Below are 18,271 nucleotides of genomic sequence, written 5' to 3' on the forward strand. Positions count from 1 at the left end.
CACCTGCTGGACAGTTGGTACCATAATACCCAAAGCGAGTCACCTTGTCAACTAGTTATACAACTCACTGTTCTCAGAGTGACTCCCAATGTCAGATAGTCATACAATCCACTGTTCTCAGAGTGACTCACAATGTCAGATAAGTCACGATGTCAGATAGTTTTAAAACCCACTTTTCTCAAAGTGAGTCACGATTTCAAATATTGGTACGCTCACTGTTCTCAATATGATTCATGATGTCAGATAGTAATAAAATCAACTGTTCTCAGAGTAAGTCGAAAAAGTTGGCACCATCTCACTAAAAGTGAGTCACTATGTTTCACACCCCGTCTCACTCAAAGTGAGACACCTTTGGACAGTTGATACCATCTCACTCAAAGTGGGACACTATGTTTCACACTTGGTACCGTCTCACTCAAAGTGAGTCACTTGTTGAACAGTTGGTACCATCTCACTCAAAGTGAGTCACTATGTTTCACACTTGGTACCGTCTCACTCAAAGTGAGTCACTATGTTTCACACTTGGTACCGTTTCACTCAAAGCGAGTCACTATGTTTCACACTTGGTACCGTCTCACTCAAAGTGAGACACCTGTTGGACAGTTGATACCATCTCACTTCAGGTGAGACACCTGTTGAACAGTTGGTACCATCTCACTCAAAGTGATTCACCAGGTGCGACAGTTTGTACCATCTTACTAAAAGTTTAGTCCCCGTGTTAGACAGTTTGTACCATCTCACTAAAAGTTTAGTCACCAAGTCATACAATTGGTACCGTCTCACTCAAAGTGAGACATTCTGTCGGGCAATTAGTTCCGTTAACTCAAAGTGAGTTACCAAGTCATACAATTGGTACCATCTCACTTAAAGTGAGTCATCATGTCACAAATTTGTTATCATCTCATTAAAAATTTGAGTCGCCATGTTAGAGAGTTGGTACCATCTCACTCAAAGTTAGTAACTGTGTCAGACAGTCGGTACCATCGCACTCAAAGTGAGTCACCAAGTCACATGGTTGATAGTCTCACTCAAAGTGAGTCACCATGTCAGACAGTAGGCACCATCTCACTCAAAGTTGAGTCACCATGCCAGACTGTTGGTTCCATCGCACTCAAAGTGAGTCACCCTGTTAGACAGTTGGTATGTTATCTCACTCAAAGTGAGTCACCATGCCAGACAGTAGGCACCATCTCACTCAAAGTGAGTAACCGTGTCAGACAGTCTCAATCAAAGTGAGTAACCATGTCAGACGGTTGGTATTATCTCACTCAAAGTGAGTCACCCTGTTAGACAGTTGTTACCATTTTACTCAAAACTGAGTAACCATGTCAGACAGTAGGCACCATCTCACTCAAAGCGAGTAACCATGTCAGACAGTTGGTACCATCGCACTCAAAGTGAGTCCCGAGTAATATGAAGTCAATAGTTACCTCAATTTCATATATGTTAGTTTACTCTATATACTAAAGATATCCATTTAGTTGTAGGTGTAGCATCAACAAGTATTTTCATTGTTCTTCACAAAATGACAGAAGGCACGTGCACCATTTCATTGAATGAATTCGTTAGTTACTCTTACCACTAATGAGTGGCACGAAAAATTTTAACCAACAGTATAGATATATATAGATAAATATATATCTTGTACTGTACATTAAAAATTTTCGTGCCTAAGAAAATGTTGACTCTTAGCTAATGTGTGATTCACAAATATGACAGTGTTTGCAATGTACAATCTTAAAATGAACTTCCCTAAGAAAATGATAATCCATAACTTAGTATATGTTTCTGGCATTCACCTTTCCAAAAAGACTATATTTTGTGGTGTGCTAAGTTTAAGATATACTGTATGTCTTAAAATCAAATTCATTTTGATTAACCAGTTTTCGCAAACCTGAATTTCACATCGACTGATTTTTGAAAAAAATATCAATTATGGATTTAGTTTTTCTCCAATGCCTTACTCCAGCTGTTGTATCCTCAATTAAAATAATTCTAATTATTAATAAAAATCTGCTGTTGGTTCATGTTCATCATCTGGTAAACAATTCATTAAAACTGACGCTGATTTTTTTCAAAATTATGCAAAAGCAATGTATTTTATGTGCATTGCAGGTATTACAATAAATCTGATTTTTTAAACTCAAATATGTACATTTATGTACAATGAATTCTGGCATTAGTTAATCATTTACATGAAAAACAAAGATTACATCTTGACTTTAGATGATTAGAAATTGTTATTTAAAGTTAGAATCCCTTTGAGAAATTACAAACGTTCAATACCTTCAATATATTCGTATAATTTATATTTTAGTATTTAATTTTACATTTGATTATTTTTCATTTACTATTTGAATATGAATTTCCCCACAATAACCTTTGTCTATAATAAAAAAAATGTGATTTTCAACATTTATCGTATATATCATAAAAAAAACACCTTTGGAATGTTTATCGATGATTTTCGTTCAAAAAAATCAATTGAAATAAAGACATTATATAAGCTACATGTATATATTTATTTGGTATTTTAATTTAAAAAAAAAACATTCACTATACATGCATGTGGTAGTGGCGTCAAGCGATCAGTCATTGTAAAGGGGCGTGTCCAGTAGCTGGTACAGTAGAGTGGGCGGAGTCACTGTAAAGGGGCGTGTCCAAATCTGGTAAAGTAATGTGTGGGCGGAGTTGTTGTCACCAATTACTGTCAGTCAACTGTCCCGTTCTCCTGGAGAGCCTGGCGGTGTAGCCAATTACAGGCCGTTCATCTGCCAGGGTCGATCAGGAAATATATTTAGGTAAATTTCTCTCCATTTCTACAGTTTTGATGTCGAGCCAGAGCTGTTCCCCGCGGACCTGAGTGAATCTCTACACACAGTGACCGCATTACTCCTCGTCTCTATACGCCGAGATCTAAACAACTTCCTTGGCCAACGTTCTTATGAATGTCTGAACGTCGACAATGGGTTTCACGTAATTGGGAATGCTGCAAGCATACCACCACTCTTATCAATATTCAGATTGCAACTACGCGCTCAGTTTGTAAATAATGTCTTGCCGGACGCGTCCTCCTTTCACTGCGTTTTAAAATGCTGGTGCTCAGCCCGAAGGGGCTTCTGGAAATTATCTTCAGTTATTGCTACTTTTCTCACACGCATGGTACTTGTTGAAAACGTCTGGATTCGTTATACAATCGTGGTTTGAATGCGCAGCGAATACATAACCACCACGTGACTGACGGTGCTATGCGATGGAATTTTTTTCAAAGTCTTCTCATACACATACATACATACATCAGAGGGGAAAGTTTCATAAATCGATTGTGTAATTTAGTTGTAACATCACATTGAACACACCAGTCGGTGTATAGTCGGTGCGACACATGCTCTACCGTGTTACATACACCAACAACCAATCGGATGCTCGTTTTTACCCAGCTTAGGTGATTGGCATTAATGTATTCACACTTCTACATTAGATATGCACACTTGTCGGTAATGTATGCACACTTGCCAGTATTCTCTGTTCTGATTGGTCAATAGTAACACCAAGTTACTTGTGATTGGACAAAGAGGACTATGCAAGCCACAGAGACCCACTTGCTCGTCGTACATTCTATTATTTTCTCCGGGTCTTTGTAACGAAATCTATTCTATGAGCAATACAAAAAAAAACAACAAAAAAACTGGTAACTAAAAAAAATTAGAGTAATTAAATTTACTGATTGCTATTACTTTTTTGCTGTAAATTTTGTTCATACACTGCAGAAAGATACTTTTAATATTTTGAAATATTTTTTGAAAGTTTATAAATCCAACTGTACATTTGGGAATAAAATTGCGGCAATTTAATTATTGGTTTATTTTGAAATAAATAAACATTTCAGCAAATAAATGCAACATTTTAAAAATTTTGAAAATTGAAAATACTTCATTGTTTTCGATTTTAGTTCTGCTTGAATGCGAGTTTATTGATCAATATGCGTGACACAGAAGAATACAGAAGTGAATAATAAACAATGTTCGATGATCATATATAGGTAAAACTTCAGTATAAACATGTCAAATTCAGTTGTTTATTTTACATTTTCATATCGGTCATAACACATGGATCTGAGAATTAGTTACAGTTTATAAATATGGACCACCGGTCATTTTTAACCGATCAAGGGGTCTAAAGACCCTTAACTCTGGCGGGTCCATACTGACATTAACTGTAACTAATTCTCAGATCTCTGAAAGGCGTAAGGGTCTGGATTAAAACAAGTGCGCATGCTTATCATCACCTCCTACGGAATTGTCAGATGTTTATATCAGAGTGTCACACCTACATTTCATTATGTCAATTTCATGTCAATTTCACAATTTCCGCACAGATGCTTCCAGGTAAGTGTTATATACAAATCTATCTCCAGAATATAAAACATTGGCTATATCTGAACGATATTTCTTCAACAGGACATGATAGATTCTAGAGAAAAATAAAGTGGCTGCTAAAACGTTTCTCTATGTAAACAGCATTTCATCGTAGTATTTTTCTCATAAAAGGATCTATCGCCAGAAAATGTAACATACCACGGTATATCTGAATGATATTTCTACAACAGATAATGAGAAATTTTAGAGAAAATAAACTGACTGTTTTTAAGCTACTCGAGGTAGAAAAAAAAACCTAGGGGAAAACACAACGTTAGCAAAAACGTTTCTTTTTGTAAACAGCATTTCATCGTGGTGTTTTTCTCATAAAAGGTTCGTACACGTGATGGTTTTATAACATTTCAACTTGAAAAGAAACAATACAGTAAATTAGATGTGGACTTTATGTAAGAAATTATCCTTTGAAATATTAATACTCTGGCAAATCTCAAAACAATCATTGTGATTTGTTAGACAATACGCAGTGGATATTGATTATAGCTGCCATTTAGTCTCAGCTGAGACAAAATGGCAGCTCCGCCTTCTCTTTGGTAGGTTTGCAGACGACGGGAACCATGAGGACAGTGAACGGTGTATGTCAATAAGTTTTGAATGACATTGGCCATTTTCGAATAATTACGTACTTACTTTTCGTCGTGAATATGAAACAGTTTTAATCATTATATACTGTTATGCCTATACACTGAATTTCAAGTTCTTGCATGTGTTTTTCAGTTTTCTATTCGCAAGAATATTCATCATTCATATTCAATAGTTTGTCTGTCCTCCAACAATATTCACTATTCACATTCAATAATTTGTCCGTCAATCAGCAATGTTCATGATTCACATTCAATAATCTGTGTGTCCACCAGCAATGTTCATGATTCACATTCAATAATTTGTCCAGTCACTAGAAATGGCCATCAATCGTATTCAATGCATGTCTGTTCACCAGTAATCTTCATAATTCATTAGCTTATCCGTGAACCAGCAATATTCATCATTCACATTCAACAGTTTGTCTGTTCACCAGCAAAGTTCATCATTTATATTCGATAGTTTGTCTTTTCACCAGCGCAATGTTCATTATTCACACCCAATAGTTTGTCCGCCCACCAGCATTATTCATGATTCACATTCAATAAACTGTTTGTCCACCAGCAATGTTAATCATTCACATTCGATAGTTTGTCTTTTCACCAGCAATGTTCATGATTCACATTCAATAATTTGTCTGTCCACAAGCAATGTTCATCATTCATATTCAATAGTTTGTCCGCCCACCAGCAAAATTCATCATTCACATTCAATAAAATGTTTTTTCCACCAGCAATGTTCATCATTCACAATCAATAGTTTGTCTTAGTTCATCATTCACATTCAATAGTTTGTCTTTCCACCAAAGATATTCATCATTCATTAATAGTTTGCCCGTCCACCAGCAATGTTCATCATTCACATTCAATATTTAGTTCAATAGCAGCCCCTGTTTTAAGAAAAATGACATAAAATCTCCTCGATTTGAGTCAGCCAATGAGATTGTAGTATGATAAATAACTTATGGATTGACGCTAGGTGGCGTTGTTAAATCACTTAAAGGACTGACGCTAGGTGGCGTTGTTAAATCACTCAAAGGACTGACGCTAGGTGGCGTTGTTAAACCATTAAAGGAATGGGGCTAGGTGGCGTTGTTAAATCACTTAAAGGACTGACGTTAGGTGGCGTTGTTAAATCACTTAAAGGACTGACGCTAGGTGGCGTTGTTAAATCACTTAAAGGACTGACGCTAGGTGGCGTTGTTAAATCACTTAAAGGACTGACGTTAGGTGGCGTTGTTAAATCACTTAAAGGACTGACGCTAGGTGACGTTGTTAAATCACTTAAAGGACTGACGCTAAGTGGCGTTGTTTAATCATTACATGCATCCTTCATCCATTGTGATAAGCGTGTGTGTTTTGTTAGTTTACCGTCCTATTAACAGCCAAGGTCGTGTAAGGACGTGCCAGGTTTGTTGGTGGAGGAAAACCGGAGAACCCGGAGAAAAACCACCGAACAGCGGTCAGTATCTGGCAACTGCTCCACATGGGATTTGATCTTGCGACGCAGAGGTGGAGGGCCTGTGGTAATATGTTGTGACATTCAAATGACGAGCGTTTGCAGTAGAACTCCCCAGCACGTACTTCTCCACTGACAATAAATATACTCGTGTTCCGTAAGACGGTAGTTAATTTAGCTGGCTGCGCGGAACTATTGAGGTATCTTAGTAACATCTTTGATGCTAACATGGAATCCGTCTAAGCCTTCACTTAGCGGTAGGTCATTATCTCAATTAAACAAAAACACTCAGCATCCATTGGCTTTATAGTATTACATTAGTGTCGGTAGGTACATCAAATGTAACAATATCAGGTCCCTGAAATGACTCGATTAGCTTTATAGAGTAATAAAATATACCATGTAAGTAGTCCGATTTTCTCGTACATGACGCCGGTTATGAACGCCGTGAGGAGTATTAAATTAGCGTTATGTTAATGTTCATTGTTTAACAAATGATAAAAACACGGAAACAAGGTTTAAATCAGATTTCATGTGTTTAGTTAATGGTAGTGCACATCTCATAAAGTCGTGTTTTTTTTGTTTGGTTATGAATGACACGTGAGAATGTGTGACAATTAGAATGGTTAAGATTGTATCCTACACAGGATAGCGACAGTCTGATGTGTCGGAGAGCTAGGATTCTTCTTTTTTCTTCATTTTTAGGTCATCTGACCCGAAGCGTAAACTTTTCATTCAAAGACTTCTTCTCAATAACCGAAATGCCCAGGGTACTGATATTTGGCCTGTTGCATGCTGGGATAGGCTACCAAGCTTTTTCAAATGGATAGCCTTGGCCTTCATCTAAGGTTACAGAGGTCAAAAAGGCTAAAATCTTTAAACGACTTTTTCTCAAGAACCAAAAGGCCTATGGTACTCGTATTGGGACTTCGGCATACTGAGATGATGGAGTACTAAGTTTGTGGAAAAGAATGACACTGACCTAACTAAGAGGCCTAGAGACTAGATATTGGGCTTGTGACACGCTGGGATGAAGGGCTACCAATTTTGTTCAAATGAATGACCTTGACCTTCATTCAAGGTCGCAGGGGTCGATTAGGCTAAAATCTTTAAACGACTTATTGTGAATAACTAAGAGGCCTAGAGACTTGATATTGGGCTTGTGACACGCTGGGATGAAGGGTTACCAATTTTGTTCAAATGAATGACCTTGACCTTCATTCAAGGTCACAGGGGTCGATTAGGCTAAAATCTTTAAACGACTTATTGTGAATAACTAAGAGGCCTAGAGACTTGATATTGGGCTTGTGACACGCTGGGATGAAGGGTTACCAATTTTGTTCAAATGAATGACCTTGACCTTCATTCAAGGTCACAGGGGTCGATTAGGCTAAAATCTTTAAACGACTTATTGTGAATAACTAAGAGGCCTAGAGACTTGATATTGGGCTTGTGACACGCTGGGATGAAGGGCTACCAATTTTGTTCAAATGAATGACCTTGACCTTCATTCAAGGTCACAGGGGTCAAATAGGCTAACATCTATAAACGAGTTCTCATGAATAAGTTAGAGGCCTGGAGACCTAATATACCTGCGACATGCGTGGACGAATGACTACTAGGAGATAAAAAAAAATGTTTTTGTGAATACGCTACCATCGGTGTAAGGATGCTTGAAGTCCGGAGAATCGTATAAAGAATTGTTTAAGTATCGCTTTGCCTCTTGTAGAAGATCCGATGTAGCCTTTGTTCTATAGTCGAATTATTGGCTTATCAAAATGTGAAATTGCTAATAGTTTCGCGTGTGGGTATATTCGCCCCAGAAGATCCATTTAGACTGTTCCAAATCAAAGCCTTGACCAATCCATTATGTAATTTCAGGGGTAAATGACTGAATGAGAGCGAGATTGAAAATTTCCACACCGTGAATAAATCACGTTACACAGTGTAATATATATGTTACTTGCAGACATTTGTTTGCTAATTTCTTCATCAGATAATTATATTTCTCTTCTTACCCCAAGAAGAATATCACTCTTCATGAGAGAAACTTGATTGGGAATTTCGGAGAACGCCAGCTAGAACATTGTCGTTTGCCGAATTCTTACGGACAAATTGAACTCATCGTGAATGAACCTACATTCATAAGGACCAGCTACCTCTCTGGCGAGTAAATACCATTACCAAAACAACACCAAATAGGGTTCCTCGGGAGACGTAGTCGTTTAAAGCAAGTTTCACGACCGTTTTTTCCCTATAATAGATCTCTGCCTCAGAGCCGCGGTCACAATATACGATAAGGTTGATTTCCCTACAGATTTGTTGCTATTTTCCTAGATTTTCTGCTTCCGATCCCTAGGGGGCTCCGTTTGAAAATTGCGTGCATTTTATTGCCACAACTAGGGTTATTTTCTCTGTCTCTCGGGTCGTATACTGTGACAACAAACAGAGAAATCGGAGACTGGATATCATTCCCTAGTATCGATCCCGTCCGTATGCCTAGCTAACCACCCGATTTGATTACGTCCGCGTATGTAATTGATCATCATATACATTGTAATCGACTTTACATTACACAAGAAAGTACATTATTATGTAATTATGCTTAAGAGTTATATATATCCCCCTTTCCATCTTTCGTTAGACTCCACATAAAATCAGAAACATGAACATTGTATGGAATCTTTGTAAATGTATGTCCATGGTAAAATGTGCCTTTATGAAGTATGGTCAATTGGCGATTGCACTGACGGGTGATAGTGAAAGGTGAGATGTGAGATACAACTTCGAGTCTTGGTTTGAATCAGTTCAAAATAAGCTTCTTGGCCAATTGAATTCAGCCGGGTTCGATTGACGAACGCAAACCGGATGTGAAAGTGTGAAGGGTCTAGGAATCATCTCGGATGTAATAGTGTGAATGTGAATCGAACCCCGCTCAAACCGAATGTAGAAGTGTGAATGTCTTAGGAATTGAGTCCTGCTCAAACCGGATGTAAAAGTGTGAATGCCCTGGAAACCGAACCCCGCTCAAACCGGATGTAAAAGTGTGAATGCCCTGGAAACCGAACCCTGCTCATCACGGCGGAAACACTAACTCTGTTCTCCACTTCGCCCACAGACAATCAATGCTAGTATAATCAACAGCAATAATATATGTAAATTGTCTCTGCAATCGTTGTATTGTTTCGACCATTATTCTATCGTTATTTAGGTTCTTTATTCAGGACAAGTCCGAACATCAATCGACCCGCGACCAGGGCCATTCAGGGCTCGTAAGCCAATCACATTGCACACTGTATGTTGGCGAAATGTCGCTCCCACGAGGGAAGCCAATCAGACGATAGATTTCGTCCAGGTTCCAGAGGCTCGTGCGCTGATCCAAATTGATACATGCCAACCTCGTCATATGCAAATTGTGTAATGACTAGCGAACGTTCAGCTTTGTCCCAAGTTGGTTTGAGATGGGGAAGACTACATCAAGTGCGCCACAAGCTCGTCTCGGCGCTTGTCTGGTGTTGTTATCAGAATGTAGGCGAATATACAATTCTCTCTATCTCGAATTCGATTACTAAGCCTTCACATGAAGCTCATTCAATTAGAAGTAAGTTATTGACAACCACAGACCACATCCGTGGTAATTACTAACCGTTTTGTGACTGTAATGCAATTTGATTCCCGCTCATTAAAACCTTTGAGTGAAGATAAGTTAATAAGCTCCGAAATGGTTTCCCAATGCTAGGAGACAATGATGCATACATTTATATTACTTTGATATATTTGTAATAATGCGCATGCGCACATAGAAACACACATAACATTTATGCATTCCGCTGAAAAAGCACTTTTGTCTAACGATTTGCAAACCTAAAGGTATTTATAGTATGGAGGCGTGCGAGGGCGTGTCTACAAGGTCCTTTCTCTTTTTGACGAAGTTGTGGATATTTTAGGAGGTTGCACAATGTATGATAACTTTCGATTTAGAATACTGAGCACTTCCTTATATTTACTTACACAATGCGTGTATGTTGTGCGAGGTGCGTGTTATGTACCGAAACACTTTCTTCTCTTTGAAAAATATTACATATAAATCCAATGAGTGAAAAAAAACTACATAGCCGGTTTGCTAAATATTGGAAGGGTGTGCTTATATGGATCAAATTTGTAGTTTTTATGACTAAGGTTGTATTCCATGTAAAATTGTTTTAATAAAATGAATTTACTACTGGTCACAAAGTGTTAGGAACTTTCCACGGCGTTAGACAAGGACGGACATATTGCTCCTCCTCGAATGTCTGAGATATTTTACCACGAATAACAATATGAACAGGTAGCTCTTTCACCAAATCTATATTCAACAATCAGTTCAGTCTCGCCCAAACCACCCTGTGCCATCCATCCCACCTGTAGCGCTGTTGATTACACAACGAAATACCAGAACCAAAATAGCTTCCAAGCATTTTCCTGACATTGCTGCACACCCATCACTTCCGGTTTTGGAGAGAAGTATTATATATATATATATATACAAAATTACACAGATATTTGATAGAAATGTAGCATAGATATGATTTATCCTGCATAAGCAACGTAATTTGTCCAAACGTTACATGGATAATAGAAGCATAATCTAAATGGATGTAAAGCGCAATCGGTTCACGAGAGAGTTTTGTTATGGAAATGAATGATACTTCGGTCGAGTTATGAATTTTGAGAACTTAAAACTAAATTGTTTTGTTTAACCATATGTATGTAAAGATTAGTGTTTTACACGCGAATCCCATAACGTTTCATTAGGAACGACCTTTTAAGTCTAACCTATTTAACTGTAGAGGAAAAGATCAAATACGTCTATATAAGGCAATACTCTGTACTGCATATCGAATATTTCAGATTGTACCTATGATGGTGGTCAGTTTCTGTAATAGTCGGTCAACTTCCGGTCAAGCCTTAACGGCGTGAAGCGTCAATATTGATATATTGTTGGCTATTGAACTGTGTTTATTAATTTTCTCTGTATGCGATTTCTCACCGACAACGACCATTCTTATAATTCAGTGTTATCGATCGCTGCGGTGCAATTCCGGAGCCATGCGATCCGTTGTCGGTTTGCTAGATTACGTTCCCCCCCGGGAGAAGGCTGGTCCACCACTCCGCACGCGCTGTGATATATATCGGAATGGTACTCCGGAGTGTAACGAATCTCTTTTTTATAGTTGTATACTGTACAAGAAATTGAGTCGATTTGTGTTCATGTTTTTCACGATACGTGCGACCCAAGACTGGTGGCCCGCCTCCCATGGGGCGGGACGCTCCAACATGGCGGCTGTGACGTAGCTGAGCCAGTAACACCTCATGAACTATATCAAGAGTCGTTGAGACAAATATACACACCGCCATCAAATTACTTTCAAACAGTCACAAAAATATCTCTCGGCTGTTATACATGTATATAAGTCTTCAAATAGTTCAAGCAACCGGGAGCTCTTTTTCACTCTTATACACCGATTTTTTTAATTCTTTCCCTATGAGAACTACCCATTTTTTAATGCTTAGAACATGCAGAAGCTTTATTTGAATTTTTTTTCACATTATTTAAAAGAAAAGTAAAAGTTTTCATTAAAGCTGACAAAGGAATGATTTTGATGTATTTCATATATGATTATTTGGTAAATACTAGAAATACTATTCCATTTGTGTGTGCAATTATGCAGAGTAGCAAAAATGATGGGAAATTAAGCAGTGATCTGATTATAGAATGTATTCCCTCTGAAATCGCATTCTTATTCATATTTTTTTCCACAAAATCACAGCACTGCTTTTATAACGAGTACTGATTTGGAATTCTCCTTATTGTTATACGATCAAGCCATCTAAATGCTAATACAAGTATTGACTAGGATAGTCTGCCGAAGGCTCGTGCGAAAACAGTTATCGTTATTTTAAAGTCGAGAGTTTGATCAGCTATTGCGTGGCTGTCGGGCCCGATAAACGGGTGTCGCTATCTGCCAGAACATGTGCAGAATAAATTGTAACAGCACGCACTTGCTAGATGCTGTGTTTTCATGGACTTTTAACATGTGAATATAATAAGTTATGTCATTAATTTCTTCGCAGGCCATTACAAGTTATTCAACTCCATTAAAATGTCTTTGTCAACAAATTAAAAGTTCATTAGCCAAACAAATCCTCTCAATAATGCTTTGAAGTAAGCTACATTTCTAGAACTAGTAAATAATTTGAAGGAAAGGCGTTAAAATTGCACCTGCTGCTCCCGTTATATAATTGTGGAAGGCGACTGGAATCTTATTCTTTCTCTTCCTAACTGACTTTGTCGTTCTTCACGTCTCCCTTGACACCGCCTCACATGAGCGTTCGTCCCCGTGAAGAAGGCTCAAGGTTCTATCACCTGGCCGAAACACACCAAAAGTAGTCAGCATAAAGTGGGTGGGACGACTGGGTTGGGTGTCTTCGGAAACATTCTTCAGTGAGATAGCGCTATAGAAAATGGGTTTCCACTATCGCAGAGAGACACCGGAGGCCATATTTAAATAATTTTGGGACCATTTTAATTAATGTCTGCTACTCTTAATGCAGAGTAAACTTTTGATATTCCCGACTGTTGGATTCTACCCCTGGGTTTACAACTGTCACCCTATGCGGGGGTAGGGAACAACAGGGTACTGGACTCGGGCTGTAGGGATATAAGGCGGTCACCGTGGGCTCGGGAGAGCGGCTCTTATATTCTGATTGCCTCAGTGCAAACCAAAAGTGATTACACCTTATCATTTATCTCGGACCAGATATCAACTGCTAGTAATTTCCGGATTTCCCGCTCCACAGAACAGGCCTGTTTTTACTTATAACCGGGAGACATCCTTTCAATAAGAGTATCTGGTAGTTAACGCCTGTGTGACGCGGTCTAGATTGAATTTGGAACAGATTTCGAATATAGAGAGCATAATAATATTGGAAACGATGGTAGGAATTCGCTTAAAGTTTACGATTTTTTAGAACAAAATCCAAATACGACATCATTTGTTTTCCAAATACGACGCCATTTGTTTAGAGGGATGAATCTTAGGCCATACAAGTCGTTCTTCTGAAAGTAACAAGGACAAATAGAATTCGATTTTCTCCGTGTCGTTTCCAGAACAGTTTATCGAGATTCAGACATGATTGATTCACAACCGTGTATAGTTGTCTGAATGGCTGCCTTTGTGATGTTTTCTAAGATAGAGCGATAAAGGATATGAAGCAGCCATCTTAATGGTCCACAGATCAAATTCACAAACATCAATAATGTTTTATCATATCCACTGCCATTACAAAGCAACAGAATAAATCTGGATTTCTTATGAAGTCAAACATAATATTCGTACCAAAAAAACGTCAAATTGGAGTTGAATCTGACGAAATTAAGACTAAAATCTGCATTTTCTCAATACCAATTGCCACACACAGTACAGTTGTAACCCAAGTTGTTTAATCACCGAGACCGACTGTAAATCAGGGGACAGAACGGTGAAATTAGGGAACAGAATGGTGAAATCAGGGGACAGAATGGCGAAATCAGGGGACAGAATGGTGAAATCAGGGGACAGAATGGCGAAATCAGGGGACAGAATGGCGAAATTAGGAGACAGAATGGTGAAATTAGGGAACAGAATGGTGAAATCAGGGGACAGAATGATATAATCAGGGAACATAATGGTGAAATCAGAGGACAGAATGGTGAAGTCAGGGGACAAAATTGGTGAAATCTGGAAACAGAATGGTGACATTAGGGGACAAATTGTTGAAATAAGGAGAAAGAAAGTTGAAATCAGGGGACAAAATTGTGAAATCAGGAGACCGAATGGTGAAATTACGGAACAGAATGGTGACATCGGGGAAAAATGATGAAATCAGGGAACAGAATGGTGAAATCAGGGGACTAAATGGTGAAATCAGGGGACAGAGTGATGAAATTGGGGGACAGAATGGTGAAAACAGTGAACAGAGTGGTGAAATCAGGGAACAGAAAGGTGAAATCAGGGGACAAAATGGTGAAATCAGGAATCAGAGTGATGAAATCACGGAACAGAATGGTGAAATCAAAGAACAGAATGGTAAAATCAGGGAACAGAATGGTGAAATCAGGGAACAGAATGGTAAAATCAGAGAACAAAATGGTGAAATCAGAGGGCAAAGTTGGCGAAATCAGGGGACAGAATGGCGAAATCAGGGGACAGAATGGTGAAATTAGGAGACAGAATGGTGAAATTAGGGAACAGAATGGTGAAATCAGGGGACAGAATGATATAATCAGGGAACTGAATGGTAAAATCAGAGACCAGAATGGTGAAATCAGGGAACAGAATGGTGAAATCAGAGGATAGAATGGTGAAGTCAGAGGACAAAATTGGTGAAATCTGGAAACAGAATGGTGACATTAGGGGACAAATTGTTGAAATAAGGAGAAAGAATGTTGAAATCAGGGGACAAAATTGTGAAATCAGGAGACCGAATGGTGAAATTACGGAACAGAATGGTACCATCGGGGAAAAAATGATGAAATCAGGGAACAGAATGGTGAAATCAGGGGACTAAATGGTGAAATCAGGGGACAGAGTGATGAAATTGGGGAACAGAATGGTGAAAACAGTGAACAGAGTGGCGAAATCAGGGAACAGAAAGGTGAAATCAGGTTACAAAATGGTGAAATCAGGAATCAGAGTGATGAAATCAGGGAACAGAATGGTGAAATCAGGGAACATAATGGTGAAATCAGGGAACAGAATGGTAAAATCAGAGAACAAAATGGTGAAATCAGAGGACAAAGTTGGTGAAGTCAGGGAACAGATTTGTGAAATCAGGGGACAAAATGGTGAAATCAGGGGACAGAATGGTGAAGTCAGGGGACAGAACGGTGAATCATAAGACACAATGGTGAAATCGGGGAACAGAAATGGTAAAATCGGAGGAACAGAATGGTGAATTCGGGGAAAGAATGGTGAAATCCCGTAACAGAATGGTGAAATCAGGGGACAGAAAGGCGAAATCGGGGGACAGAATGGTGAAATCAGGGGATAGAATGGTGAAGTCAGGTGACAGAATGGTGAAATCGGGGAACAAAATGTAAAATCGGGGAACAGAATGGTGAAGCAGAAGACAAAATGGTAAAATCGGAGCACAGAATGGTGTAAAATCGGGGAAAGAATGGTGAAATCCGGTTATAGAATGGTGAAATCAGGGACAGAATGGTGTAAAATCGGGGGGCACAGAATGGTGAATTCGGGGAACAGAATAGTGAAATCGGGGGAATAGAATGGTGAAATTAGGGAACAGAATGGTGAAATCAGGGAACAGAATGGTGAATTCGGGGAACAGAATAGTGAAATTGGGGAATAGAATGGTGAAATTAGGGAACAGAATGGTGAAATCAGAGAACAGAATGGTGAAATCGGGGACCAGAATGGCGAAATCGTGAAACAGAATGGTGAAATCAGGGGACAGAAATGGTGAAATCAGGGGACAGAATGGTGAATCAGGTGACAGAATGGTGAAATCGGGGAACAAAGTTGAAAAGTCGGGTAACAGAATGGTGAATCAGAAGACAAAATGGTGAAATCGGGGAACAGAATGGCGAAATCGTGAAACAGAATGGTAAAATCGGAGGACAGAATGGTGAAATCGGGGGAAAGAATGGTGAAATCCGGTAACAGAATGGTGAAATCAGGGGACAGAATGTTGAAATCGGGGGACAGAATGGTGAATTCAGGGAACAGAATAGTGAAATTAGGGAATAGAATGGTGAAATTAGGGAACAGAATAGTGAAATTAGGGAATAGAATGGTGAAATTAGGGAACAGAATGGTCAAATCAGGAGACAGGATGGTGAAATCAGGGAACAGAATGGTGAAACAGGGAACAGAGTGGTGAATCAGGGAACAGAGTGGTGAAATCAGGGGAACAGAATGGTGAAATCAGGGAACAGAATGGTGAAATCGGGGAACAGAATGGTGAAATCAGGGGATAGAATGGTGAAGTCAGGTGACAGAATGGTGAAATCGGGGAACAAAATTGTAAATCGGGAAACAGAATGGTGAAATCAGGGACAAATGGTAAAATCGGGACAGATGGTGAAATCGGGGAACAGAATGGTGAAATCGGGGGAACAGAATGGTGAAATCGGGGACAGAAGGTGAAATCGGGAACAGAATGGTGAAATTGGGAACAGAATGGTGAAATCGGGGAACAGAATGGTGAAATCAGGGAAAGAATGGTGAAATCGGGAACAGAATGGTGAAATCAGGGAACAGAATGGTGAAATCAGGGAACAGAATGGTGAAATCAGGGAACAGAATGGTGAAATCAGGGAACAGAATGGTGAAATCAGGGAACAGAATGGTGAAATCGGGGAACAGAATGGTGAAATCAGGGAACAGAATGGTGAAATCGGAGGACAAAATGGTGAAATCTAGGGAACAGAATGGTGAAATGGGAACAGAATGGTGAAACTGGAACAGAATGGTGAAATCGGGGACAGAAAGGTGAAATCAGGGGACAGAATGGTGAAGTCAGGTGACAGAATGGTGAAATCGGGGAACAAAATGGTAAAGTCGGGGAACAGAATGGTGAATCAGAAGACAAAATGGTGAAATCGGGGAACAGAATGGCGAAATCGTGAAACAGAATGGAAAATCGGAGGACAGAATGGTGAAATCAGGGAAAGAATGGTGAAATGGAACAGAATGGTGAAATCAGGGAAGAATGGTGAAATCGGAACAGAATGGTGAAATCAGGGGAACAGAATGGTGAAATCAGGGAACAGAATGGTGAAAAGGGAACAGAATGGAAATTAGGGAATAGAATGGTGAAATTAGGGAACAGAATGGTCAAATCAGGAGACAGGATGGTGAAATCAGGGAACAGAATGGTGAAAACAGGGAACAGAGTGGTGAAATCAGGGAACAGAGTGGTGAAATCAGGGAACAGAATGGTGAAATCAGGGAAGAATGGTGAAATCGGGGAACAGAATGGTGAAATCAGGGGACAGAATGGTGAAGTCAGGTGACAGAATGGTGAAATCGGGGAACAGAATGGTAAAATCGGGGAACAGAATGGTGAAGCAGAAGACAAAATGGTAAAATCGGAGCACAGAATGGTGAAATCGGGGAAAGAATGGTGAAATCCGGTTATAGAATGGTGAAATCAGGGGACAGAATGGTGAAATCGGGGCAGAATGGTGAATTCGGGGAACAGAATAGTGAAATTGGGGAATAGAATGGTGAAATTAGGGAACAGAATGGTCAAATCAGGAGACAGGATGGTGAAATCAGGGAACAGAATGGTGAAAACAGGGAACAGAGTGGTGAAATCAGGGAACAGAATGGTGAAATCAAGGAACAGAATGGTGAAATCGGGGACCAGAATGGCGAAATCGTGAAACAGAATGGTAAAATCGGAGGACAAAATGGTGAAATTAGGGAACAGAATGGTGAAATCAGGGGACAGAATGGTGAAATCGGGTAACAGAATGGTGAAATCAGGGGACAGAATGGTGAAATCAGGGGACAGAATGGTGAAATCGGGGAACAGAAAGGTGAAATCAGGGGACAGAATGGTGAAGTCAGGTGACAGAATGGTGAAATCGGGGAACAGAATGGTGAAATCAGGGGACAGAATGGTGAAATCGGGGAACAGAAAGGTGAAATCAGGGGACAGAATGGTGAAGTCAGGTGACAGAATGGTGAAATCGGGGAACAAATTGTAAAGTCGGGGAACAGAATGGTGAATCAGAAGACAAAATGGTG

At 39.4% G+C, this 18,271-nt stretch overlaps 3 protein-coding genes across 3 annotated transcripts; all 3 read left to right on the top strand.

The window, feature by feature from the left end:
* Nucleotides 1–14,331: 14,331 nt before the first annotated feature.
* Nucleotides 14,332–15,304, top strand: LOC138332692 (golgin subfamily A member 6-like protein 24). The gene is made up of 2 exons (XM_069280682.1): nucleotides 14,332–14,626; nucleotides 15,003–15,304. Exons 1-2 carry the CDS (start codon nucleotides 14,332–14,334, stop codon nucleotides 15,302–15,304), a joined length of 597 nt encoding a protein of 198 aa, XP_069136783.1.
* Nucleotides 15,305–15,423: 119 nt separating this feature from the next.
* On the top strand, nucleotides 15,424–16,939 carry LOC138332693 (golgin subfamily A member 6-like protein 7). The gene is made up of 2 exons (XM_069280684.1): nucleotides 15,424–15,573; nucleotides 16,757–16,939. The coding sequence occupies exons 1-2, from the start codon at nucleotides 15,424–15,426 to the stop codon at nucleotides 16,937–16,939; spliced, it is 333 nt and encodes a 110-aa protein (XP_069136785.1).
* Nucleotides 16,940–17,247: 308 nt separating this feature from the next.
* LOC138332694 (golgin subfamily A member 6-like protein 7) lies at nucleotides 17,248–17,990 on the top strand. The gene is made up of 2 exons (XM_069280685.1): nucleotides 17,248–17,528; nucleotides 17,777–17,990. The coding sequence occupies exons 1-2, from the start codon at nucleotides 17,248–17,250 to the stop codon at nucleotides 17,988–17,990; spliced, it is 495 nt and encodes a 164-aa protein (XP_069136786.1).
* Nucleotides 17,991–18,271: the final 281 nt, after the last annotated feature.

This window comes from Argopecten irradians, chromosome 10 (genome assembly GCF_041381155.1).
Source record: "Argopecten irradians isolate NY chromosome 10, Ai_NY, whole genome shotgun sequence".
In the NCBI taxonomy this organism is placed as follows: domain Eukaryota; kingdom Metazoa; phylum Mollusca; class Bivalvia; order Pectinida; family Pectinidae; genus Argopecten; species Argopecten irradians.

What these genes read in the sequence shown, in the direction of transcription:
- LOC138332692 (XM_069280682.1), top strand. Translation starts at nt 14,332, where the DNA reads ATGGTGAAATTACGGAACAGAATGGTGACATCGGGGAAAAATGATGAA. An exon ending in TGAAATCAGGGAACAGAATG is followed by an intron (nt 14,627 to 15,002) that starts GTAAAATCAGAG and finishes ATTACGGAACAG; the next exon opens with AATGGTACCATCGGGGAAAA.
- LOC138332693 (XM_069280684.1), top strand. Translation starts at nt 15,424, where the DNA reads ATGGTAAAATCGGAGGAACAGAATGGTGAATTCGGGGAAAGAATGGTG. An exon ending in TGAAGTCAGGTGACAGAATG is followed by an intron (nt 15,574 to 16,756) that starts GTGAAATCGGGG and finishes AATCGGGAACAG; the next exon opens with AATGGTGAAATCAGGGAACA.
- LOC138332694 (XM_069280685.1), top strand. Translation starts at nt 17,248, where the DNA reads ATGGTGAAATCAGGGGAACAGAATGGTGAAATCAGGGAACAGAATGGT. An exon ending in GGACAGAATGGTGAAGTCAG is followed by an intron (nt 17,529 to 17,776) that starts GTGACAGAATGG and finishes TGGTCAAATCAG; the next exon opens with GAGACAGGATGGTGAAATCA.